This window comes from Sorex araneus, chromosome 1 (genome assembly GCF_027595985.1).
Source record: "Sorex araneus isolate mSorAra2 chromosome 1, mSorAra2.pri, whole genome shotgun sequence".
In the NCBI taxonomy this organism is placed as follows: domain Eukaryota; kingdom Metazoa; phylum Chordata; class Mammalia; order Eulipotyphla; family Soricidae; genus Sorex; species Sorex araneus.
In genome coordinates this window covers 392337978-392365740 of record NC_073302.1, presented here as the reverse complement: position 1 = coordinate 392365740, position 27763 = coordinate 392337978, and the positions used below count along the sequence as shown (strand labels likewise).

The following is a 27763-nucleotide window of genomic DNA, read 5'->3' as shown; positions in this document are numbered from 1 at the left end:
TTGTGTTTTTACAGGAGGGAGCCCCAAGCACCTGAGCCTGGGCACTCCCTCGCCCAGACAGTCCCATCCCAAGGCATAAGCCCAGGGGGCTCTGACAGCCCCCAGACAGGGAGTCTGGATCACAGGTCAGTCTGCCCCTTCATTCTGGGCTGCCACTTAATCTCTCTCCAAGTCCCTTCCTTGGCTGAGATCAGGGTTGTTTGATCTCTGACTGACCCCCAGTGTCTGTATGAAAGTGGTCCTGGTCCAGCCAGCGCCAGCTCATTTTCCTTTGCCTTTCCATCCCGGAGAGCACAAAGACCTCTCCAAGTCTGTGTAATGCTTTTTTTTTCTTTTTTTTCTTTTTTTTTTTTTTGCATGTTGCGCTACAAGTCAAGTCCGACCGCATAGGCAGGTTCATAGCAGTGTGGTGAGATCCTGTGAGGGTAGCTACCAAGATTAGAGGTGCTAGGAAGCACAGTGAGAAGACGCTGAGTGTCACAGACATTCCCAGAAGAAACAAGTGGGAGATCTCTCCAGTGATCTCTCATGAAGTGATTCTGGCCTTCTGAAATGCTCCCTGAGATGCAGGAAAAGACCCAGCACATGCTGGGTTAAGCCATATGTGTGGCTTTTGCTTTTGAAAGACAGCCTGGACACCAGTCCTTTGAGCTTCTAAGATTGTCAGTGAAAGGAACGCATCTGTTCCCAGAAATGGCCAACTGCCTGTGGGTGACAGTTTGCTGTGTGGTGATGTTTCACCTGAAAACCTGACAAATGGGCATTTTCTAAAGTTTCTCCCAAGCCAGAGCATTCACTAGCCTTCTTCATCTGTGGCTGTATTTGCTTTTTTTCCTTTTTTGTTCAATGTCTCAATGTAAATATTACTGCGAGTTTCAATTGGCTATCTCTGTGAAAAGCACAAGTTGGCAATGATTGTGGTTAAAGGCAAAATATAGTGTAAATTGTGCCTAAGTCAGGGAATGTAATCTTGGCAAAAATGGTCTCATAAAAATAATTAGAAAACTCTTCTCTCAGGAGTGAACCACAAGATATGATTTTGTACATTGGTTATAGCTAAAAGCAAAGAGGGAAAAATTATTAAAGAATTTAATAAATTTATCTAACCATGGAAATGTCTTGATTGAAATATATTTACAGACGAAAACAAAATATGAAGAAAAGAATCCAAAACAGTGTATTTTACAGTTACCCCCAGTTTATTTTTAAAGTTATTTAACTTTAGAGAACCTTTACAGCGTGGATCTTTATCGTCTATATTATCTGCTGAATTTCCTTTTTTTTTTTTTAATGAGGAAAGCCTGTAAGATTTCAAAATTCTTTCAAGTGTGAAATTGTTGATTTCTAAATGGGTAATTTCTAAAATGTATTTTGCCCAGCTTAGGATAATAATCAAAGGAAACCCTGAAAAAAAATCCTGATACTCCCATTTTACTTTTTTTGCTTTTTTTTATGTATTGTCCTTAGAACAGCAATTCTGATGGATGCTTTGCCAGGCCCATCAGGGAGATGCTGACTGAGATTGTTCTGGCCTCTACTAGTCTCATAATTCATGACCCAGTAGTCAGGAGACAGTATCTGAGGGCCCTTTCCTATTGGAAATAGGGACATTTCAGTCAAGAGTTCACCAAGGGGGAGAAAGGAACATGGCAGCTGCAACTGAATTACCAATCCCGGCTCTAAGAGCGTGGAGGCCAATTTGGACCTCATTAGTATATGCCTTGGGACTCCGGGATCAGAAGAATAAAAGCTTTTCCATTTCTTATAGAGTTGCTGGGCTGTCTTTCTTATTAACTCCGGTTTGAAATCTGCTTTGGAGAGTAAGACGAAGGCCATGTAAAGCTCCTCCTTTTATATTGGAAAGAGAACTTTGCTCTTTCTCATTGTTCTTGGGATGTTATGCGCCCAAATGTTTGGGTGAAATTGCAATCATCTGAATGTTCTCAAAAAGCACCATTATTGTTTGAAAACCAAGGAGCCAAATGAGAGGTGGCATGAAAAAAAAAGCCACTTTGGATGTCGGTGACTGGAAGTCTATAGTACTCTGATGGAGAGACAGCTTCTGATTCATTTGGAAACTACTTGAAAGGCTGTTCATGGCATGTTGAAAACATTTTATAATGTCTTCAGCCCTTTCGTTGATGCGTGTCTTCTCCTATCATTATACAGACTGCCTCACAATCACCCACCATCCATTTTGGCTTATTTGCTCTAGTCACTGACATTTGGAGGGTAAAGACATCCTTGCTGAGCTTGTGCTGTGTATTTTCAGATTTTCTATCTTGTTCTGCTTTCTTTGTTCCTTCCATTGCTTTCTGCAGGTATTTAAACCCATGGTTCAAAAGAGACTATAATGTAGCTAAGTGGGTAGAAGATGTGAATAAAAACACTGAAGGACCATACTTTAGGTATTTTATAAATTAATTTTATATCCTTTTCAAACTCTCCCAGCACATACAAATAATGTAGTGTGACTGGCTCTCTATCTTGTATCTCCCAATACAAGTTCCTGTAGGTCAAAGGGTCCTTGCTTATTTGCTGCCTTTTAGTCTGTTTCTGGCTTCATGAGCAAGTCTAGTTCTTTCCTGAATGTTTCAAATGAAGCCATTTGAAAGGGCTACTGTTTAGTGCATGCCCCTAACACCATCTTGAGCTTTTTAGTAGCTTTCTCTTCATTTTATGCTATGTAGTTTTCTATGGGCATGAAACATACTTTTCACTAATACAAACGCACTATTAACCTAAAGGATTTAATTTCCAGAATGTAGAAATTTCATAATGCATTTTCTATTTACTATCTTAAGAGTGCATAGTGCATACAAAAACTCAGAGAAAACCATGGAAAAAACTGAAATGAAATACAGTGAAATTTTACTTCGAAGGATAATGATAATTTGATGTAACTTAAAAATTATTCAGATAAATTTTATAATGTGAGAGTGTGTGGTATGAGCTTAGGTTTTATTTGTGTAATATAGAACCATTCCATACCAGAGAGAACTGGCTGAAAAGAGTGTTTTACAGATTCTCCCTGGAGTACCTGGAAAAAAAATCTTATGCTGATAAGCATGTCATTATCTAATACTGTAAACTGAACAGGAAGCATATTATAAATGTGTTCTGAATTCACAAGAGACCAGAGTAACATTTCAGAAACTGTTACTCCTGTCACCACAGTTCAATGTAAATTTCAAGATCAGAGAGAAATTCCAAAAGCTTAATGGCATTTTTTGTTTTTTTTTTTACTCTTTTAATATTCAAGTGATTTCTTAGAAGTAAATGTCCACTTTACTATTATTCTGTGGAAAATGAGTGTGAAGAAAAATATAGACTTAATTACAGTCTTTTCTGAGCATAACTTAATAATGCGCTTTAAGATTACTTATTGCCATCACTTGGATCAGCATTTACAGATCTTAAAAATATAGATGTATCGAACTCTCAGCACCCATATAAGGTGGACTTTCTCTTCCAGTGTACCATTTAGTTTAGATGGATATAGTTTGAGAAAATGATTAGACATACCTGCATTTTAGTTTGATCCATACATTCGCATATACCCAAGGGAAGCATAAATCCTGCCTGTTCACGAAATGTATCCCGCATTTTTACCCCATCTATCCCTCCTGCCCTATCCCTCTGCTTATCCCACTTACCCACACTGAACCTCATGCACATACACTCACATTCAAACATCCCACCCTCACCTGTAGCTCCCAAGATGGCCAACGTCAGGAAGACAGGTAAGATATTTTGAATGCTATTTGGAACTTTGGCTAGCCTGCAGTCCTACTTCTCCTTTCTATTTTTCTCAGGCTTGTGGGCAGATTATAATTTATATCACCCATGGAACCAAAACAGAATGGCTTTGATTTCCATATGGATTAGGGCTTTTATTCCTAAATGAACTCAGCACTTTGGGCAGCAGTAATTTGTGAAATGGTACCCCGGAAGAGTTGATTCACCTCCCCTGGGTGAACTGAGTAGTTTAATGTGGCTCTCAGGGAAGAGTTCACATATCTTACAATCAGCGCCCAGGTCTGCCCAGAAGCTGCATGACTAAATGCAATTTGAATGGGGAAATGCTTCAGCAGCCCCAGTGGCACGTGCAAAGCTGTGAGGGCAATTTTAGAGGGCTCCTTTATCTCCTCTTAATATGAGATGTTGCTTCTCACCATGTTAGGCACCTTAAGAATCAATTCTTTAATATCCATATATAAAAGTTACATATAATCCATTGTTTATAATTTGATGGTCATGTTTGAATTAATAAAGGTTTTGATGGTAAGACTTGAAAATCAGCACAGATTTTCTGTGGAAATAGTGAGCAATTGAGATGTGCCAGAACTTTTTAACATAATGGTTCTCGTGAAGCAGAGAAAATTTCAACTCTTCATCCAAACCAAGCCTCATAGATCAGGAAGCCCCACTTTGCATCCACACTTTGGCTTCTGCTTTGCCAGCCCTGTGCTTAAGCCTGGATGTGCTTTATCTGCTGCCGTGTTTTTCAGGATTACCTCTCTTGCCCTAACCATCAATGAGGCAAAGGTCACCCTGCTAATTACCCATGTGGTGTGGTATTTCTGGTGTTCTTATGAAAATGCACTGGAGAATTTGTGACCATAGCAAATTGGTGCTGAATATGGTCTGAAACATTAAAGTATGCTCTCCATAGCACCATAAACAGAAGGGCAAATACCCACTGACATTGGTAATCTCACTGGGCTTCTTTCCCGAGTTCTGAAATGACCGCAGTTGTTCAGACTGTCAGCAGTGATTCAGGTCAGCAGGAAGGAGCTGTATCAGCACACACCTGTAGCCTAGAGCAGTTCTGTGGGTCACAGTGCTTAACACATTGTTCCTCAGGGATTCTTAGGCTTGGGTACCATCCATTGGTGACTCACTTCATTGACAGGTTTTGAGTTCGTTTCCATGATCTGATGGAAAATATACTAATTTAGAAATGAAATAAGTAATGTCATGTTTTGAGTGCCTTTTATATCCCTTTCATTTCTTATACATCATGAGAGATAAGGCATTATTATTCCTTTTCTGTGAATGGAGGAAACTGAAGTGAAAGTGAGCTGAAGATGGCATGACTAAGAAATATCAGATCTGGAATTATAAGCCTGGCTCTGACTCCAAAATCTGTTTCTGTTGTATTACCCTCTCACCATTTCAAAGTGCCAGGATAAATAATGATTATTTAATTCAGGTCAGAAGAGCCTATAATTCTTCTTTCAATTCAACCACTGTGAGGTTTGCATCTGAATATTGCCAAGTGACTAAGGAGTAGTCCTGCGTTTGGTTTTGGACTGCCTAGGTGGAACAGAACTGAACTGTGGTTGACCCAACAAATACATTTATAGAAAGTAAATACAGGAAGTGCATTATAGTTTCAAGGTATGCCATAGTCTGTTGGTACAAGCACATACCTTGACTATGCTATTCTAATATGGCAGCTCCTGTGATTGTTATGGTGGTTAAAAAATGCACGGTCACTAAGAGTCTGCATTTGTTCTGAGGTTATCTTATAAGTGAATGAGCTGTGCCAGTTCGTGTTTCCAGTTAAAGTCAGATTAGAGCTAGTGGACATGTAGCCAGGTCAGGAAAGAACTTAGAGACAGTTTTCAAAAAGTGTATTTTATACCTGTCAGTGAAATTTAGATTATTTTTGCCCTTCAAGATGGTCTTGCTCTTTAGCTCTGCTACTTTCTATCTTCCCTAGAGAAATCCCTTATGCTGTCACACACTAGCCAAACTCCAAGGCACCATTGCCCTCGCCTTTACTAATAATTGTTCTGCTTAGCTTCACTTTCCCTTGTGTCCAAAGGGATAGTTGACTATTGTCTTAATGTGACAAATCATAAAGGTGCCATTTAATTGGTGTTCTGTCAAATACCTAATGTTCTTAACACCTTACTAACTTTGGCCATACAAAATACATGAGGGGAAACCTGGAATTTAGGTTCTCATTGGAATGGCTTGTATGCGTACAAAACTGCCCATTTGGCCCCATGTTAAGTGAGTGACTGGTATGACTGTGGAGCTGTAAGTTAACAGCTTATGCTAGGGGCGCACACACTGCAGCAAATTACAGAGGTCATATTTGGACTCACTTTCAAAAAGATGGAAAGTGATTTGAAAACTACAGCAGGATAAGAGGAAAGGGAAATATATGCATGAAAATAAACTCTCACATAAGGAAGAAAAAAGACATCTTTATGCTGTTGCTTGCAGTGTAAACTGCAGATCCTCCCGTCCAGTACCCTCGCATTACCAATACACCTGGAAGATGGGGCTCATTATGCTATAACTTAGTAGGATAATGGGCATGGTGATGTAGATCATGTCCATTTTTCAGCAAGAATAGAGGAGTCTTGGATATGGTGGGATAACTTTTGTGAAGTGATAATTACTGCAGAATTAGAACATCGAATTCCTATTTTTACAGCGTGAGTTGGCAATTTTCACTCTAAGCTTTTTGGTTTTTATTTTCCTGAGGAGAAGACAACAAGTATGGGCTGTTCCAATGTGCTTGGCTTAGACTCAACACTACCATTACATGCAGAATCAAACAATAGCAGAGCACTCCAAAGCTTATGAGCTTTTTCCATATAGAATACTTCCATGAGAACATAACATGTCATCCAAATAGAAAGGCTGTTTTTGTTTTAGTAAAATTCTAGTCACTAAAGTGCAGCAACTATACTGATAAGACTAGGGTCCTCTAAACAAATTATAAAATTCAATTGCTATAGCCTTGAGTTCCCATCCTGTCTTAAAATACTGATGATAGGAATTAATCAGACCATTTTTGTATGTTCTCATCAGACTCTGTTTGGCTGTAACTCTGCACTCCTTACTGCTTGCATGTTTACTAATTTATTATTAAACCCCCTGTATTTGCCTTTGTTCTTTCACAACTAACACACTGGCCTCTGAATGCATGAATTTTGTGTAAACTGGTGTGTGACTTATCAACTAATAACTATCAGTTGTACTGTATTTTCAGATCTTAAAAATATAAATGGAATTACTGTCTTAAGAACACTTTTATATTAAATGGTAAACATAAGAAAGAATATGATATGTTGTATGCTTGATTTCCCATTATTAGCTATTCAAATAATTTCATTCCTTTTACCTTTAACTATATATGTTTGCATATATGTATACATGTGTGCATATATACATATATACATACATACATACATACACTTTGGGCTATTTTATTATTGACTTTCTAGATGGAAAGTAAGAATCTCTACATTAACATTACCACAGCCCAGTACTGTTATGAAATTCGGAAGCTAAAATGACAGCATTCTAATATTGTGAATGACAGTATCACCCAGTAGCTAAATATCTGCAATCTGCAGTAGTGACCTATGAAAGTAGAAGTCAGAGGGTTTTTTGTGAACCCACTTTTCAGATATTTATGAAAGATATTAAGCGATCTCATAATATTTGTTTCATATATTCTCAACGTCTCAGGACTTTATCTCCTGCCAAGTCTCCTTCTTCATCAACTGGGTCTATTGCGTCCAGCAGAAAATACCCCTACCCGATGCCTCCACTTCCCGATGAGGAGAAGAAAGTGAATCGACAAAGTGCAAGGGTAGGTGAAAACTTGGTCCATATTCCATATGTTAACTTTTTCAATCATTGATGTTTTATTTTTGAGTTTATATTTTATTTATTGATGGGGGTGGGGGTGGGGGCCACACCTGGCAGTGTTCAAGGCATACTCCCAACTCTCAGCTCAGGGATTATCCCTGGCAGGGCTGGGGGACCACAGGGGATGAGGGGCTCAAACCCAGGTCAGCTACATGCAAAACGAGTATTTAAATCCAGGGCTGAGCAGTGGTACAATGGGTAGGGAATTTGCCTTGCACATAACTGACTCAGGTTAGATCCTCAGTACCCTATATGCTCCTCTGAGTACCACATGGAATAATCCTTGAGATCAGAACAAGGAGTAAACACACAGCACTTCCAGGTGTGCCCAAAACAAGCAAACAAGACCACAAGTGCCTAATGCCATATACTATGTGACCCTGAGTTTGTGTTTAGAATAGAGTCACTTTTTCTTGTTTATAAAAAATAGAAACTGCCCCCCCAAAATTGAAAATTATGAGCTTCTAGGAACTTTGTATTTTTTTTACTGTTTGTGGGTGTTGGGTGGGGCATACTTCAGGATGCCTGGGAGCTACTCCTCATTATGTGCTCAGTGACTGCTCCTGGCAGTTCACAGAGGACCATGCACTACACCATCCACACCCCATATTACCTACGGAGCTATTTCTCTGGCCCTTCATGGGGGTTTTGAGCTCATTTATATTTGTAAATTTGTTCTGAACTACTGCATGGATAATTTCAGAATATATTTGTTATATATTAATTGCCAATTGTGATTATATATTTACATCTTTATTATTGTAGCCAATATATCACAACCTGGAATAGAGAAAAACAATACATTTTGCTTTGCTTTATTGGTTTTAAAATTTAAGTAGAATTGCCAGAAATTTAGTGATTTCATCTCCTTTCTATTCCTAATTTGCTTACTCCAGTCTTTCACAGACTAAAAAAGACCCATTAAGCTTTTAGGAGTAGAAATCTATGACAGAAAATCAGATCAGCATCTTTAAGATGTGAATGGAATTTGCATCCAAAGAGAGGGACTAAAACATCTGTCATATTAAAAGAATCTGGTGGGCTAGAAAGTACAGTGGTAAGGTACTGCATAGGGCTGACCCTGGTTTAACCTCAAACACCCTCTATAATCCCCAAGCCCCAACAGAAGTGATCTCTGAATACAGAGACAGTTGTAAGTTCTGAGCATTCCTATGTGTGATCAAAAAAATTAATAAGCTTTTATATTTAGAAAATCCAGATTTAGAACAAAATAATGTGGAGTCAACTAGTTTTATAAAAATATGACTTACCAGAAGTTTCATTTAAAGGCTAAGTCCTCTTTGACCTTTTAGTCATGATTTTATTCTGTCACAAAGCGTTTCCAGAACCATCCATTATGTGAAATTTGAGATTCAGTAAAGTGGAGTGTAGGGAGGCTGGCCAGCTCTTAGAGGCTTAAGTGAAAGAGACAACTAAAGAATGATAATGTTTCTGAAGTCTAGGTTACACTATGATATTGCTTTTCTCAGAAATAGTCATGCAATAAAATAAACTCTTAATTTCAGCAGATTTAGCAGTGCACAGTTAATCCTAGGTTCCTAGCTTTGGTGTTTTGAAATATATTTCAGGGACTCTTTTATTATAAACTTTCTAAACTTAAATTTGGGGGGGTTCAATGTAAATAGGATCACTCAAGTTTTAAAATCAGTCCAGAACCTGTGCAAAATCACATCTCATTAAAGATGAATTTGATAATTATAACAAAAAATTGAAAATGGTGTTATATTTTTCCATTTATATATTAATGTAGGAAATATAAAAAATGGCAAAGGAGATAACGGAGATTCCTAGCCCTCAGCCTTCTGTCCTTAAAAAGACTTGTTAATAGAGATCCAGTTGTTTGGTATCTGAGTCTGTGTAATGAAATCCAAAGCTGATGTCATTCCTCTTCTCTCTAAGGAATTGTCTAAGTGAAACTACCCTCACCTTCCTCTCCTTCCCATCCCCAATAAAATATCTACATTGCTGTTTATAGTTTTAGATAGACAAGAACACTCTCTGTACTAAGGAACATTCTCTTACCTTTTGCAATACCAGAGCACAGGTTGTAGAATATGGGCCTGTATCAAAACTCATGAAAATGACAGAAGGAATAAATGACCCATGGCCCCTTCCCTGTCCTGAGAGAGGCAAATCTGAAGAAAGTCACCTCTGTGACAGTGGTGTGGAAAGACATGTCCCACTGTGGAGGATATTCATAAGCGTGGAGCCCCGTCCTACAGAGCAGGCCACCTTGGACTGGAGAGCAGAGTCAGAAGCTCTTCCTGTCAAAAATCCACTTGACCATCCTCAAGACTGGATGCTAGATGGGGATGGGAAAGTCATGCCTCCGCATAAGAGTGCTGGCTTGGCAATTCTTGATTTTTTTCATCTATTATTATTTTTCCTCTATTATTATTTCCCTGGTATCATTCTTTTGTTTCTTCTTCTAGAGGCTGTCACTTACTATTTAATCATTGTAGCCATTGGTAAGGCTCGCTTTGAAGTGTCAACATTTTCCTACTCCATACCATCATCTAAACATTAATCTAGTTCTTCACAAGCATATGAGTTTGCAAGCCCACGGTAGAATCATTTATCTACCCTTTTCATCATCAATAATGTCATCCACATCCCAAAATCCTCATAATTAGAGGTTTGGCTTCCGAAAGATGAGACGATAGGTGTTCAAGAACACTCAGTATTAAGAGAAATTGTATAGAAACTTGCACTAAATTAAACATCTTATTATTTTGCTTTCCCAGAAACTCATTAGGTATATGACCTACATGTCTCAGATTTCTAGTAGTAATGGAATTTGGTTAGAAATTTACTGAACTTAATAACTCTACTTTGTTCCTATTTATGATACAGCACAGAAAAATGTTGTTAATCTTTTTTAAAAAAATATTGAGGGGGCTAGAGCAATAGCACTGCGGGTAGGGCATTTGCCTTGCACGCAGCCGACCTGGGTTTGATTCCCAGCATCCCATATGGTCCCCTGAGCACCGTCAGGAGTAATTCCTGAGTGCAGAGCCAGGAGTAACCCCTGTGCATCACCGGGTGTGACCCAAAAAGCAAAAAAATATATATATTGAATTACTGTGAATTACTAGCTTTCATGTTTGGGTTACAATCACACATTGGTCAAACATCCATCCCTCTACCAGTGCACATTCCCCACCAGCAATCTCCCCAGTATACCCCTCGTTTCCCACCCTCCTCCTGCCTCCATGGCACAATATATTCCCCATACTCTCTCTCTACTTTTAGGCATTATGGCTTGCAACACAGATACTGAGAGGTCATCATATTTGGTCCATTATCTACTTTTAACACACATCTCCCATCCCCACCGAATCCTCCAGCCATCATATTCTAGTGATCCCTTCTCTATTCTAGCTGCCTTTTCCCCTCCGCTCATGAGGCTTCCAGCTATGGGGCAATCGTCCTGGCCTTTGTATCTACTGTCCTTGGGTGTCAGCCTCATGTGATGTTATTTTATACTTCACAAAGGAGTACAGTACTTCTATGTCTGTCTCTCTCTTTCTGACTCATTTCACTCAGCATGATTACTCTCTGTGTCTATCCATTTATAAGCAAATTTCATTACTTCATCTCTCCTAACAACTGCATAGTATTCCATCGTGTAGATGCACCAAAGTTTCTTTAACCATTCATCTGTTCCAGGGCACTTGGGTTGCTTCCAGATTTTGGCTACTGTGAATAGTGCTGCAATGAAAATATGGGTGCGGATGTCATTTCTACTGTACTTTTTTGCATCCTTGGGATATATTCCCAAAAGTGGTATTGCGGGGTCACATGGAAGCTCAATTTCTAGTTTTTGAAGGTCTCTCCATATTGTTTTCCAGAAAGGCTGGACCAATCGGCATCCCCACCCAACAGTGAAAGAGCATCCCTTTCCACCCACATCCATGCCAGCACTGATTGCTTTTGTTCTTTTGAATGTGTGCCAATCTCTGTGGTGTGAAATGATATTTCATTGTTGTTTTGATTTGCATCTCCCTGATGACTAGCAATGTGGAGTATTTTTTCATGTGCCTTATGGCCATTTTTATTTCTTTTTTTTGAGGAAACTTCTGTTCATTTCTTCTCCCCATTTTTTGGTGGGGTTGGAGGTTTCTTTCTTGTACAATTTTACTACTGTCTTGTATATCCTGGATATTAATCCCTTATCAGATGTGTATTGGGTAAATATTCTTTCCCATTCTGTGGGCTCTTTCTGTGTTTTGGTCACTGTTTTTTTTGAAGGGCAAAAGCTTCTTAGTTTGATGTAGTCCCATTTGTTTATGTTTGCTTCCACTTGCATGGTCAGTGCTGTTTCATGCTTAAAGATGCTTTTAGCTTCAGTGTCATGGAGAGTTCTGCCTACATTTTCCTCTATGTGCTTATGGATTCATGTCTGATATTGAGGTCTTTGATCCACTTTGACCTGACTTTTGTGCCTGGCATTAGACAGAGGTAAGAGTTCATTTTTTGCAGTTTTCCCAGTTTTCCAAGCACCACTTGCTGAAGAGGAATTTCTTACACCTTTGTCAAAGATTAAGTGGTTATATATTTGGGAGTCTGTGACAGAATATTTAACTTTGTTCCATTGGTCTGCAGGTCTGTTTCTAGCCCAATACCATGCTGTTTTAGTTACTACTGCTTTGTATTACAATTTGAAGTTGGGGAAGGTGATGCCACCCGTCTTATTTTTCCCAAGGATTGCTTTAGCTCTTCGTGGGGATTTATTGTTCCATATGAATTTCAGGAGAGTTTTGTCCATTTCTTGGAAAAATGTCATGGATATCCTGATAGGGACTGCATTAAATTTGCATAGTGCTTTGGGCAGTATTGCCATTTTGATAATGTTAATCCTCCCTATCCATGAGCAGGGGATGTGTCTCCATTTCCTAGTGTACTCTTTTATTTCTTGAAGTTATGTTTTGTAATTTTCCTTGCATATGCCCTTCACCTCAGTTAAGCTGATTCCAATGTACTTGATTTTCTGAGGTAATACTGTGATCGGGATTGTTTTTTTAATGTCTCTTTCTTCTCTTACGTTTTATATATTAGAATGCCATGGACTTTTGGGTGTTGATTTTGTAGCCTTCCACTTTACTATACTGACTTATTGTTTCTAGGAGCTTTTCTGTAGAGTTATTAGTGTTTTCTTAGTATCATATTGTCTTCGAATAGTGATAGCTTGACCTCTTCTTTTCCTATCTGTATTCCCCTGATATTTTTTTCTTGCCTAAATTCTATGGCCAGGACTTCCATATTATATTGAAACGGAGTGGCAATAGCGGACAGCCTTGTCTTGTGCCCGATCTTGGAGGGAAGGCTTTTAGTTTTTCTCCATTGAGAATTATACTTGCCATGAGGTTGTGGTAGATGGCTTTGACTATATTGAGGAAAGTTCCTTTGATGCGCATTTTATTGAGAGTTTTCATCATAAATGGGTGCTGGGTCTTTCTCTGCATCCATTGATATGATCATATGGTTGTTATTATTTCTTTTATTGATATGATGAATTATGTTGATTGACTTGCGAATGTTAAATCATCCTTGTGTCCCTGTGATGAATCCTACTTTATCAAGATGTATGATCTTTTTGATGAGTAGTTGGATTCTCTTTGCTAATATTTTGGATCTTTGCATCTCTCTTCATCTGGGATATTGATTTGTAATTCTCTTTCTTTGTGGTATCTCTGTCTGCTTTTGGTATCAGGATGATATTTGCTTCATAAAAACTGTTCGGAACTGTTTCTGACACTTCAATTTCTTGGAAAAGCTTAAAGAGGATTGGGAGTAAGTCCTTTTAAAAATTTGGAAGAATTCACTAGTGAATCCATCTGGGCCAGAGCTTTTGTGCTTGGGGAGACTTTTTAAAAACATTTTTATTAGTAAATCACCGTGAGGTACAGTTACAAACTTAAGAACTTTCGTGTTTGCATTTTGTTTACATCCCTCCACCAGTGCCCATTCTCCTCCACCAGTGATCCCAGTATACCCTCCTACCACCCCCCCCAACCCCCACCACCCCACCCTACCTCTGCATCAGGGCATTTCCTTTTGTTCTCTCTCCTGTTGGATGTTGTAGTTTGCAATAGAGGTATTTAGTGGCCATCATGTTCGATCTACAGTCTACTTTGGGCACGAAGATTTCTACCCCAGTGGGTCCTCCCAATGGGGAGACTTTTTTATTACCATTTCAATTTCCTTGATGGTGATAGGTCTGTTAAGGTACTCTAGGTATTCTTGGTTCAGTCTTGGGAGGCTATAGGAATCTGGAATTTATCCATTTCTCTGAGGATTTCTTGTTTCGTTTTATTAAATCTTCTCAAAGTTAGTCTCTGAGGATCCTTTGAATTTCTGTAGTTTCTGTTGTAATGCCCCCCTTTTCATTTCTGATTCAATTTATTAAGGTTTTCTCGCTCCCTTTTTATGTGAGTCTTGAGAGAGGTTTATTGATCTTGTTTATTTTCTCAAAGAACCAGCTCTTGGTTTCATTGATCTTTCGGATTGGTTTTTGGGTTTCCATCTCGATTATTTCTGCTCTGAGTTTTATTATTTCCTACCTCCTGCCTGAGTTAGACTCCTTCTGTTGGTCCTTCTTCAAGCTCTTGAGTTGTGAGGTTAGGTTATTTATGTGGGCTCTCTCTTCCTTCCTGAGGAATGCTTGGAGAGCTATAAACTTTCTTCTTAATGCAGCTTTTGCCATGTTCCATAAGTTCTGGTAACTCATGTCCTTATTGTGGTTCGTTTCCAGGAATGTTTTGATTTCCTCTTTCACTTCCTTTCCAAGCCACTCGTCCAATAGTGAGTTGTTTAATTTCCAGGTGTTGATTTTATTTTCTGATTGTGTATATGATTTACTTCTATTTTCAGTGCATCATGGTCTGAGAAGATCATTGATACAGTCTCTATCTTCTTAATTTTATGGTGGTATGTTTTGTGGCTCAGTGTGTGGTCTATCTTGGAGAATGTCCCATGAACACTTGAGAAGAATGTGTATTCAGCTTTTTGAGGATGGAGTGTCCTTCGTATATCTACTAAGCCCCTTTCTTCCATTTCTTTCTTTAGATAAAGTATATCCTTGCTAAGCTTGAGTCTGTTGATCTATCAAGAGGTGATAAAGTGGTGTTGATATCTCCCACTAGTATTGTGTTTCTATCAATGTCTTCCTTCAAGTCTATGAGTAGTTGCTTTAAATACTTTGCTGATCCCTCATTAGTTGCATATATATTTAGGAGTGTAAGTTCTTCCTGCACACAGATCTCTTGATCAATAAGAAATGATCTTCACTGTCTCTTGTGACCTTCTTCAGTCTGAAATCAATGTGGTCTGATACCAGAATGACCTCCCCAGCTTTTTTATTGGAGTTGTTTGCCTGTGGAATTGTTTTCTAGCCTTTGACTATGAGTCTGTGATTGCTCTGACTGTTCATATGCATTTCTTGCAGGCAGCAGAATGCTGGGCTCAATTTTCTGATCCATCTTGCCACTGTGTCTTTTAATTGGTGCATTTAGCCCATTGATGTTGAGAGAGATTATTGTCATGGAGTTTTGTCCCATCTTTCTGCCAAAGTTTGGTGTATTTGAGGAGCTTGTCTTATCTTAAAGTAGCCCATTTAGTTGTTCTTGTAACCATGGTTTTGAATCTAGGAAGTCCCTGAGCTGTTGTTTGTCTCTGAAACTGTGTGTTGTTCCTTCTGATATGAATGAGAGTCTAGCTGGGTGAAATATTTTTGGTGACGCATTTATTTTGTTGTGTTTTTTCACTATATCCCACCACTGTTTTGGGGCCCTGTGGGTTTCATCAGACAAGTCAACTGTGAATCTTAAGGATGCTCCTTTATAGGCAGTTTTTTTCTTTGATCTTGCTGCTTTCAGAATTTTGTCTCTGTCTAAGGTTTTTGTCATTTTTATCAGGATGTGTCTTAGGGTATTTTTATTTGGGTTTATTTTAGTTGGTACCCTTCAGGCCTCCTGAATGTGGTCGAATGTCTTCTTCAGCTCTGGGAATATTCCAGTAATGATATCTTTGACAGTTTCTTATTCGCCAGGGTTTTCCTCTTGTCCCTCTGGGACTCCAATAATTCTTATGTTATTCCTCTTGGCTTCATCTTGATCTTCTCTTGACATCTGTTCTTGATTGTGAGTCTCTTTTCCATTTTCTGTTCTTTTCTGGAGAGTCTCTATACTTGATCTTCGAGCTCAATGATTTTATCAGCAGCAGCTGTTACTCTGCTGCTGAGGCCTTCCACAGTTTTTCAATTCACTTACCAGGTTTTTCTGATCTCTCATTTCCGTTTGTAGTTTTTATTGCATTTTTCCCATTTCTACTTTCAAATCCTCTTGTATTTTATTGGGGTCATCTGAGCTAGTCTCTTCACTAAGTAATCTTGGTGGGCTTCTGCGTTGCTTTACCATTGTGACCTGTGTGGTTAAGGCCTTCACACTCATTGTTACTAGTGTGTTTTTGGTGTAATATCAATTGAGGTGTGGGTAATTACTTATTGGTTTTATGTGTTTCTGTTGATTAAGATGCCTTAGTGAAGGTTCCACCTAAGAGGCTAACTTATGGTTCTTATGGGGTATTGAGGGGAGAATAACTCGTGGCCCCTGGAAGGCCCCCTGTACCAGGCGATACCTGGTTTGTGTGGAAGGAGGACAAAGGGCGTTTGCCACGGGCCATCTGCATTCCTGTTTCCCATCCCTGTCCCTCGCAGCTCTAGGTTAGAAACTTATTAACTTTATATTTTTCAATTTAGTCTTCTCACTTCTTTGTTGAACCAGATTGCAATCATATTTGATTCTTGCTGGAGTTAATTTTCAGTCCATTAAGGCAGTTGCTAAACACTGCAAGATTGAATTTGAAGTTGAATATAAAGGAGGCCAGTATAAAGAACTAAGGACAGAGACAAAGAGAGGAAAGAATTGAGGAAATCCAGGAATCATCATCCTGCCCTGAATGCATTCTATTCAGTTTTAACAGCTCTTCCAGAGAAAGATCAATTTTTCAGGAGGTGGTGATAGAATTAGAAAATGTACAGCATGATCATAGGCCTTAGGCCTATGCCAAACATTTTAACTAATTACAGGGGGTTCTTGGGGCCCTTGACACTCAAAGTAATATTTGGCTTATGATGCAGCCTGAGGGTCCTGTGATTGTGTCTGGAAAGAAGCAATGATCTTTAAGGAGGTGGTGAGAGGTATTGATGGAATCATACTTCTTTAGAGCCAATAGTTCTCAGAACTGTGTGTTTGTGAGAATTGTCTACAGAGTTTTAAAAATATAATACCTGAATTAAAATCAGAGAAATTTCATTAGTTGATCTTGTATATTAACTGAGCAGTGGAATTTTTTTTTTAATTTTTTATTGAATCACCATGTAGAAAGTTACAAAGTTCTCAGGCTTATGTCTCAGTTATACAATATTCAAACACCCATCCCTTCACCAGTGCCCGTATTCCACTACCAAAAACCCCAGTATACCTCCTGCGCCCACCCCCCAACCCCCAACTGCATAACTGATGAATTTCACTTCATTTTCTCTTTACCTTGATTACATTCCATATTTCAACACAAAACTCACTATTGTTGTTGGAGTTTCCCCCCAAGAAAGACAGCCCTACTACCAAGGAAGCATTTGATAATTAGTTTGCCATTGCTGAGAATGAAGAGATATGTAGCCCCACTGCTCCAAGTACATAACTCTTTTTTTTCTTTTTCCTTTTTTTTTTATAATTTATTTATTTTTAATTAGAGAATCACTGTGAGGGTACAGTTACAGATTTATACACTTTTGTGCTTATACTTCCCTCATACAAAGTTCAGGAACCCATCCCTTCACCAGTGCCCATTCTCCACCACCCGTAAACCCAGCGTCCCTCCCACCCTCCCCAATCCCATCTCCCCCCCACCCCACCCTGCCACTGTGGCAGGGCATTCCCTTCTGTTCTCTCTCTCTAATTAGCTGTTGTGGTTTGCAATAAAGGTGTTGAGTGGCCGCTGTGCTCAGTCTCTAGCCCTCATTCAGCCCGCAACTCCCTTCCCCCACATGGCCTTCGACTACAATGTAGTTGGTGATCGCTTCTCTGAGTTGCCCTTTCCCCGGAACGTGAGGCCAGCCTCGAAGCCATGGGGTCAACCTCCTGGTACTTATTTCTACAGTTCTTGGGTATTAGTCTCCCACTCTGATATTCTATATACCATAGATGAGTGCAGTCTTTCTATGTCTGTCTCTTTCTTTCTGACTCATTTCACTCAGCATGAAACTTTTCATGCCCATCCACTTAACTACAAAATTCTTGACTTCCGTTTTTCTAACAGCTGCATAGTATTCCATTGTATAGATGTACCAAAGCTTCCTCAACCAGTCATCCGTTTTGGGGCATTTGGGTTTTTTCCAGATTCTGGCTATTGTAAACAGTGCTGCGATGAACATACATGTGCAGATGTTGTTTCGATTGTACTTTTTTGCCTCTCTGGGATATATTCCCAGCAGTGGTATTGCTGGGTCAAATGGGAATTCAATATCTAATTTTTTGAGAGTCGTCCAAATTGTTTTCCAGAAGGGCTGAACCAGTCGGCATTCCCACCAGCAGTGAAGAAGGGTCCCTTTTTCCCCACATCCTCTCCAACAGCGGTTGCTTTTGTTCTTTTGGATGTGTGCTAGTCTCTGTGGTGTGAGGTGGTATCTCATGGTTGTTTTGATCTGCATCTCTCTGATGATTAGTGATGCAGAGCACTTTTTCATGTGCCTTTTGGCCATTCGTATTTCTTCCTTGGTAAAGTTTCTGTTCATTTCTTCGCCCCATTTTTTGATGGGGTTGGATGTTTTCTTCTTGTAGAGTTCAACCAGTGCTTTATATACCATTGATATCAACCCCTTATCTGATGGGTATTGTGTAAATATCCTTTCCCATTCTGTGGATAGTCTTTGTATTCTGGTCACTGTATCTCTTGCGGTGCAGAAGCTTTTTAGTTTAATGTAGTCCCATTTGTTGATCTCTGTTTTTACTAGATTGCTTAGTTCCGTGTCACCTTTGAAGATACCTTTATCTTCAATATCGTGGAGGGTTTCGCCGACCTTGTCTTCAATGTACCTTATGGTTTGTGGTCTAATGTTGAGGTCTTTAATCCATTTTGATCTGACTTTTGTGCATGGTGTCAGGTCAATGTCTAAACCCATTTTTTTGCATGTGGTTGTCCAGTTGTGCCAGCACCATTTGTTAAAGAGGCTTTCCTTTGAGCAGTGGAATTTTTAAAGCCTCCCCATATTATTGAACCTTGCAACTGAATTGAGAACCATTGCCATGCTGCTGTCTCAGAATCCTGGGGAAAAGTTAAAAATGCATAGTTAAAAAATAATACTTAAAATTATTTTTATTTGAGGTAATAATAAAAAATTTCAAGTAATAACAAAGAACCTGAGGGTTTTTTTATTCAAAGATAGCAGTTGTTAAAAAGATTGAAACACATTTGTGACTCAGGCCTGACCATATATTGAAATTACTGACTCTGCTTTGAATTTTCAGATTCTTATTCCTAAGTAAGCTTTTTTAAAAAACCAAACCTTATCATCAGCTTCAAAACAAGAACTTCAGAAATAGTCAGTTTTAAATCAATAACAAAGTTCTGTTTCTTATGGTTTTATACAAAGTTATACCAAGTAGTCTTTCTAGCCCATCTCATTTTAGTTAGTACACATTTTATTTTAGGGTATATGAAGGATTTGAAATAACTAAACTGTATTTGTTTAAAAAGAATAAAAATAGATCGAAACACAGACTTAAAAGATCTAAAAATCAGAGTTATTATATATTTTTTTAGACTTCATAAGAATGTGTACCCATAAGTATGAAGGAATCAGACATTTTAAATTTCATAGTTCCGTTTCTGTTTCCCTCACTCACCACAGCAATTTGACTTTTCTCTGTTCTACAGCTATGGGAGACATCCATTTAAGATCAACTGTTTACATGTGATACATCGAAACTGTTTACTTCAACTTTTATAGAAACCCAGCCTCACGAAATCACTGCACATTGATCAGCTCTTCAGACAACATCAAGCCCCTTCAAGACGCAACAGAGGAGAGGAAGCGGAACCTCACATCTGGATACCATTTTCTTTTTTCTCATTGGCCTAGGAATCAATTGAACCATTCATAGAACTAGCAAAATGTTACACGATACAATGGAACAATAAAGGTACTGGTATGTTAAGAGGATAATCCGCATGACAGATATATGTAGAAATATCACTAAAATTAACTCAAGACCCAAATGTAGCAAGTTACCTAAGGGACAGTAGTAGATTCAGAACTTGCCCTTCTGAAGCACATCCTCATTGTAGACAGTAATGCTATGTGCATGAAGCTTCTGTTTATTGTTTTCCACATTTAGGGAAGCAACATCCCATCATAGAAACTAGCATGCAGGGCTAAGGCATATAGGATTTTTCTGCAGGAACTTAAAGCTTCGAGAGGCCAATATTCCATATGCTAACTTTAACCATAATATTTTTTATTTATGTTTTTTTAAATTTTTCATATTTATATCAGCATACAAGGACAATAATTGTACATATGTAAAAATTTTTAAAATTAAAAAAAAGCAGCTCTTACACACAAGTGTATTTTGCCAAATGCCTAAAAACAATCAGAAACAGTCATATCATTGTCATCCATCCAATGGTCTTTAATGGTTGTAAGCAGATGGTGTAAATATAGTGGTTTATGCTGTAAATGTGTCTTTTTCATAATTGTCATTCATCAAAAACATGTGATATCCCTTTAAACTGTGCCCAATCTGGAGGCAGTTTTAGTAAATAATTAACTAAGAGAACGAAATGCCCAGCAAAACCTGGGGGCTCCACAGGAACCCAGTCATACAGCCATTGTCCTGCCTCAAGGCACCCTGCTATTGGTGGGCCTCTCCAGGGGACCCCTCAGCCTGTCCACTTTAGGAGCACTGAGACTGCTTCAGCAGCTGTTATCTTTCAGTGCATCTAGTCTCCCTGTGGAAGCCAGGAGCCCCGGAGCAGTATGCATGCTGCTGAGAGGAAGCAAGTGCATTAAAGATGCAGGAGCCCATGGACTTCTGATGCCCTGAAGCTTCCAATTGGCCCATACTCAAACCCTTTGTGACCTGAAGTCTTTTGTTCATTAACAAAATTATTTTATACCACCCTTATCTATGAAGTAAAAGACTTTGTTTAATTAAAAAGAACTTTTACACTGCTTATTAAGAGTACTTATTAAGGGTACTTATTAAGGGTACTTATTAAGAATGTGAGTCTCAGGTTATTTTGCACTGATTTTGAAACAGAGTGATGGAAGTTTCTACTTGCTGAGCTAAACAGCCTCAACAGGCCACGGGGAATTCAGTGAAACCTAAAACTGAAGGCTTGCAGCATCTTTGACTTTACCCAAACAGTAGACAAGGGAAAGGATCTGATGTTTTGAACTCTGTATGTATTTAATCCAAAAAAAAAGTATGCCCAAGTCCCTTCTTAAAAACCGAAGTGTGATAGTTATTGTAATGTAGTCCTTTCATTCTAAAAGAGAACTTCTCCAGGAAGGGTGCCCTAGAGAACTCATAAACAGATGAAATCAATCGAATGCATTGATGTAAAGATTACTATAGAGTTTCCTCACTTTCATGTCCTTTTTCTTGAGAGGAATGAGATCTGCATACAAGATTTGAAAAATATCCTCCAAATTTGATTTCTTCCAGTTTTTATCCATGGACAAAATCCATTCCATCTCCACAATCATCATCCCAGATGCCCAAACAGAAGTTCTAGAAGGCAGGATTTTATGTCTGTTTATGTCTTCTGTAATGGACTGTAATGGACCTCTCCTAAAAGTCTTTAAAGATATTTGAACAAAAATTTAATTATCCCAAACTGGAAAGTATAAACAGAATGTTTTATGACAGGAAGGGATGTAATTGTAGATACTTCAATGAAATGATCCATCAGGCTAAGGTTCAGATGAGTGTTAGGTGACCATGTCACACAGCACAAGTCAAGGACTTCATGGCAGACAGATACAAAGATGTAGCAAATAAAGTGACTTTTGACCAAAATCACTTTAGTGTGCACTGAGTGTTTTCTGGCATTGAATATATAAAATCCTAATGTTATATGGTTTATTTTGACTATGAAAGAGTTTATAGATTTGAATGTAAGGTACCTCGTGTAAATATGCTTTCTAGTAATGGTTATATAAGCCCTAATTCAAAAGAATCTACAAATGGTTAGCATAGCCAACAAGTCTTTTCTTCTCCTTTCCCATCTCCCTCTCCCCTTTCATGTATTATCTTTGCATTAAATCTATTATTTCAAGAGAAAATAATTACCATGTGCCTTTTGGGAAACATGATTGCTTTAGAGGTATGTGGTTCATAGTTACCCTCCTTGGTAATTACCTTCAAATAGAACTGAATGAAAATTTTTGCTTTATTTGGTGAAAGTTTATGATGTTGCAATCACTTTAATTCTGGGTACCTACTCTGTGGATACTGAGAACCATTTGCAGGATTCTTTGAAAGTTCCTATCTCACTTTGAAGAGTATGTATATTTGTATTCATAGTTGTATGCTAGATATATTAAGTTCATATATGATGGCTTTATGTCCAGGGAGGCAGGGAGAATAGCACTAAGGACAAGCACAGTATTACTTTTTTTTAGTATCTATTTCAGAGATGAACTTTGATGCCTCATAATTTGCATCATGCAGCTAACATTTATGTTCCACAGTCAAGTATCAGACTATTAACTCTAAGCAGAGGAGAGCAGTTATTTTGCCTGTACATTCCATTGTATGCCTTTTTATTCTTTATCTGCATACACAAGACTCAGACATGTTCCATAGGCATTATTGTGTGATAAAGTTGAATCTGAAGAAATATTTACATGTCTCCAGTAAAAATGTCACCAAGGAAAGCAGTTATTGGATAACACAGAGAAGCTGACTAGCCAACTACCTGATCGCTGAATCCTGCCACTTTTTCTTTAGACAGGAAGTGGTATCCTCCTCTGAAGTCTCCTGCGTAGAAAATGACCTCCAAATTCCATGCAATTTTGGAAAAGGAATAAACTTTTCAAATAGCACAGCAAAATGAGGGCTTACAGTTTCTTGTAGTTGCTGTATTTCTTAAAGATACCAGTGCTGCTCCTTTAAAAAATGATAAATATTGGGCCGAGAGATAGCTCAAGTAGTAGAGTGAATGTCTAGCATGTGACAGACCTTTTGAGTTTGAGCCTTGGCACCACTAGGTCCCCCAAGAACCACCTGGTATGACCTCTATAAAAAAAAGAATAGAGGGACTGTGAATGTGACACTGTTGACTATTAAAGGCAGGGTTAAAAATAGTCTCCAATTTGTTGTAGATGCTTTAGTAATGCTGTATTTTCTTTATTTCTGTTTTTTCCCCTCTTGCTCAAAAGAGACTTTTGAAATCATATTTAAATATTAGGTCAATCTGATATAAATTTCTGAGCATCAAGAGTGATGGGTTTTGAAAAGTGGTTGTTGAATAGAGAAATTAAGTAATTAGTTCATTTCCAGAGAAGAAATATTTATTTAATGCTATAAAAGGCTTATAAGATTCTTTTGAACTATTTGATTCTCCATTGTCCCAGATCTTTGTGGCCAGTTTTCATTAACTCTGGCCACTTTTATAATTACTTAGATCAGAAGGAAGAGCATTATTTCTTTTCATTTCTTTGTTTCAGAATCAAGTTTATTCATTTATGTATTGTATCCATTATTTTCTCTTTTCCTGTAGCTTTTTTTCTGATGTGTTGAGTGCTTTCAATAGTTCCTGTGCTTTCAATAATTCCTTTCAGTAGTTCAAAGCGTTCAACATAACTCCTCTTGCCTAACGTAAATACAATTTCTTTTTCTTTTAGTCTCATGCTACTGACAGGAAAGGGAGTTTCTTGCAAGGCTGTAGAGAGGTGCAGAGTATGTGAAAGAACACTTAATGAAGGGAGTGAGGAGGGATCCAGACAGCTGTGGCTTCATGGTCACTATGCTGTAAAGCCAGTTGGTGTGTTCACAGGAAATTTCCACCAAATTCTCTAATTCCCATCTGAAGCATTTTTAAAGCTCCTAATTATCTTTCACACCTCCACTATCTCTGTTTTTTTCTGAAATACTACTCCCATCTTCCCCCATCTTGAATGGAATCAAGAATGGAATCACATTCTTACTCTACTTATTTAAGTTTTATGAGAAACAGGCCTTTCCAGGAACTGGGGCAGGCATTGGGTCCAAATTATTCATTTTTCACCTCTTGGTTTATGCAAAGAATAAGACAACTCAACTTTTGGATGTGGTGACGTTCTTCTGATTTTGGAGAGCTAAGATGTGTTTGTAAACATATTTTTGCCTGTTGGGAGAGAATCAGTTGTGAGGTGGGAGTGGAGCTGATATGTAAAGCTGCCACACCAGCAGGTCCAGGACTGCATGCTCCGAGGCTGTGGTCTGGCATGAGTGTTCCATTCTGAGGGGAGTTTCTCCTCCAAACCTGCAGACACAGAGCAAACAGGTGTAGCAAGAACTTAGGAATCAGGGAACATATTTCTCTTCATTTTTTTGTTCATTTCTTTGTTAAAGTTTCTTAAAGGAAGGGTCCTTTGGTCCTATCTGTAAGTAGAAAGCAGAACTTTCAAAACCAAAAGCCTGCCCAGCGTTCTGGCCTTTATATTCAGAGTTTCAGACATGGTGAGCAGGCTCCCTGGTCTGCTTTGAGAGTTGATGGTCAAACGCCTTTCTGCTTCCTGAGTAACTGCATCTTCAGAGGACATCAGCCCTTTACTCCCAGCCAGGGGGGTAAGTCTCTGATACTGGCACCTTGGAGAATAACGGGTTCAAAATTAGGCATTTCTTGCTGGTGTAGAGACCATATGGGGCGTGATTATGGAAGTTTGGAAGTTACTGAGATGTGGTCAGAGTTGCAGGACTAGGGAAAGATCAGGCCGTGGGGCATGCATTCATGGCCTTGGAATGGCACAAGGATGCCCATACATGTGCATTACTGCACCACCAGGCCCTTCTAGTCTACAGCTCTTGCCAGTGGGGCCCTTGGCTTTGTTCAGGGAACTGGTATAGGGAAGTGGCTCAAGGCATCATCATTTCCTCTTCTGTTATCTTTGGTACCCTTAAAATCACAACCAGGGATAATGTGGAGTGTGTGTTCTGGTGGTTGTTTTTTATTTTATTTTATTTTTTTTAACAAAAAGGCATACAATGAGATTAAGAATTTTAAGATAATGAGCATATAAAAACACTAGTAAATTTCTCAAAGAGCTTAAGAAAAGGGCATTTTTTTTCTTCATAAAAATTACATGTAATAGCAATCTACGTTTACTTGAGGGCTTAGCCTCTTTATGAAGTTTCGGATGTGGATTCGTGTTTTCATGGCCAAACTCTTAAAATAAATCCAACTAGTCTCCAAATCTCTAAACATAGCGGTGCTAAGTTATACCAGATAACACAATACAGAGAGTGCTGATATGAATTAATACTTTATTCAGTAATAATACAAGAGTTCTTGCTAAATTATAGATGTATATCACTGCCTGATTAGAAACCCCAGTTTTCTTTTCTAATCCAGCACAAAATCAAACTGTGATTCTACAACCAGTCTTTTTAATGGGTAAAAAATGACCCAACACCTTTGTTTTGTATGAAAAGTTTTTTTTTTTTAACATGAATTATAAAAGTGCTTAACAAGAGTTTGTTAACTAAGCATGTACTCCTTTTTTTACTTGCTAGAAGAGACTTGCCTCTCTAAGTCTGGCATCCCCCAAATTTAGGAACTTGGCATTCTACCTACGGTAGCAATTTATATGTTAGTCAGCGTAGTTGTGCGCTAGTGTTTTCCAGTCTTATCATCTGACCAGGATGACATCCCATGTCCAGATAGTGGAAGCCACTTCATGGGGAAGTGTTAATAAAAGCACGGTTTCACTTTTGGTAACCTGGTAATCATGTGTATATACTTAAATTGGCATCATTTTAACCTTCTATTCTCACTGTTACTCTGCACTTCAGGTTCTTAAGCTAGTTTTAAAAATTCTGGATATTGGCAAACACCAACTGATGTGTATTTGGCAACTGCTTTCCTGAGCAAGTGTGATTTGTTGTATGGCTTTTTCAGTTATAAAATTGTTCTTACATTGTAGGTAAACAAAATTTTGCTGTTTTTAAAGGTCACTGTAATTTGAGGTTCAAATTTCTGGCACAATTTTATTAGTATTCACTTCTGAAGCTAATAAGTTACCACCGTTTTCTATGTTACTCTCATTGTAACATCAGTAAAGTGACTTTCAATAAAAGATTTATGTTATTTAAATGCATGAGTCCTCACAATGCTATTTTCTCTTTGCAGTCCCTGTTTCTCTTTCAGAAGCTTTGTTGGGTTTATAGTTGGGGGATTTTTTCTTTTCTGTTCCAAGATTTCACTAAGAAGGGACTATCAGTTTTAAGAGAATTTATGAGAAATATAGTTGACCTTTGAATAAAATAGGGAAGGAGGTGGCAGCAGCCCCAGCCCATGTTGCTGTAGAATATCTGTATAACTTAGTGTGGACACTCATACATGCATGGTCTGTATCCAGGACACCAGCCAACCGACTTCCTCTCTTGGTTGCATCTGTCAGTGCAGAGTGTGATATAAAACATCTGCATATAACTGGATCCTCAGAAATAAATCCACGTTTTTCTAGGATTAACTGAACAAGAACCCTTTAATAAAGCTTGACTACTCAATTTGTTAGTTTCCTTAGTAGGGGAAAGATGAATTTACCTCTTATTTAACCATCTGTCTTGGCTCATGTCTTTCTCCCTCACCCTCTTAAGGCCAGTTTCCTGTATTCTTCCCAGTCAGCAATGCTTTATTTTAGTAGTTCACCTGAATTCTGTTGTAAAGCACTGGATTTTGGATAGATTTTGTTTAAGCGCACTTGATCGCCTAAAATATTGTTGCACCTCTTCTTTTCATGATTCCCAAAGCAGCTTTCATATCTTTGGGAATAATCACTGTAAGTAGAATTAGAGGGAGGTAAGAAGACTTGCTCTGAGGGAACCCGAGTGACAGTTCAGCAGCTAGAATATCAGCCTTGCATGCATATGATCTGGGCTAGATCCCTGACATCTCATATGGCCCCCTGAGCACCCCCAGTAATAAGTTCTGAGTGCAGAGCCGGGAATAAGCTCTGAGCATCAGCAGACATGGTTAAAAAAAATAGAGAAAAAAAACCAACTTTCTATAAAACCTCATAATTAAAATTATTTCCAGAGAGGTGGTTTTGTTAATATTTTAGTACTTCAAACAAATTTAGAATCAGGATTGATGCAACACACTCTGGGACTTGTTGAAACAGCAGCATGGTTCACATTAGGCTCATAGAAATAAAAATCAAAACTACAGGAAGCTGTCTTCTCACTGCTAAAAATGTAAAACATTGGAAATTATATATGTGTATATATACATACAAATATGGGCTGCAGTGATAGCATAGCGGGTAGAGCATTTGCCTTGCATGGGACCAACCCAGGTTCGATTCCTCCATCCCTCTCAGAGAGCCTGGCAAGCTACTGAGAGTATCCTGCCCGCATGGCAGAGTCTGGCAAGCTACCCGTGGTGTATTTGATATGCCAAAAATAGTAATAACAAGTCTCACAATGGAGATGTTACTGGTGCCCGCTCGAGCAAATCGATGAGCAATGGGATGACAGTGATACAGTGATATAAAAATACATAAAGTCTTATATATATACATATATATACATATATATGTGTATATATATAAAGTTTAGGTTAGGATGCAAGATATATATATATAATATATATATATATAAAGTTTAGGTTAGGATGCAAGAGAGACAAGAAGCCATAGTACACATTGGTGGGGGATAAAAATTGGTGCCTCAATGGGAAACTATATGGATGGAAATTCCATAGCACTGTAGCACTGTCGTCCCATTGTTCATCGATTTGCTCGAGCAAGCACCAGTAACTTCATTGTGAAACCTGTTGTTACTGTTTTTGG

The 27763-nt window shown here is 38.5% G+C and overlaps 1 protein-coding gene across 16 annotated transcripts in view; it reads left to right on the top strand.

Annotated features, from left to right (window-relative positions):
* The window catches only part of ADAM22 (ADAM metallopeptidase domain 22), a 286474-nt gene extending 260406 nt beyond the window's left edge, over positions 1-26068 (top strand). For 3 of the 16 annotated variants that reach the window (XM_055121246.1, XM_055121253.1, XM_055121271.1), the window contains 5 exons: positions 15-125; positions 2322-2408; positions 3714-3743; positions 7498-7621; positions 19639-26068. In XM_055121246.1, coding sequence (XP_054977221.1) covers positions 15-125; positions 2322-2408; positions 3714-3743; positions 7498-7621; positions 19639-19659 — 373 coding nt within the window. In that variant the 3' untranslated portion in view covers positions 19660-26068. The remainder of the gene's footprint in view (positions 1-14; positions 126-2321; positions 2409-3713; positions 3744-7497; positions 7622-19638) is intronic. The other 13 variants (XM_055121263.1, XM_055121282.1, XM_055121298.1 and 10 more) reach the window with 7 other exon arrangements.
* Positions 26069-27763: the final 1695 nt, after the last annotated feature.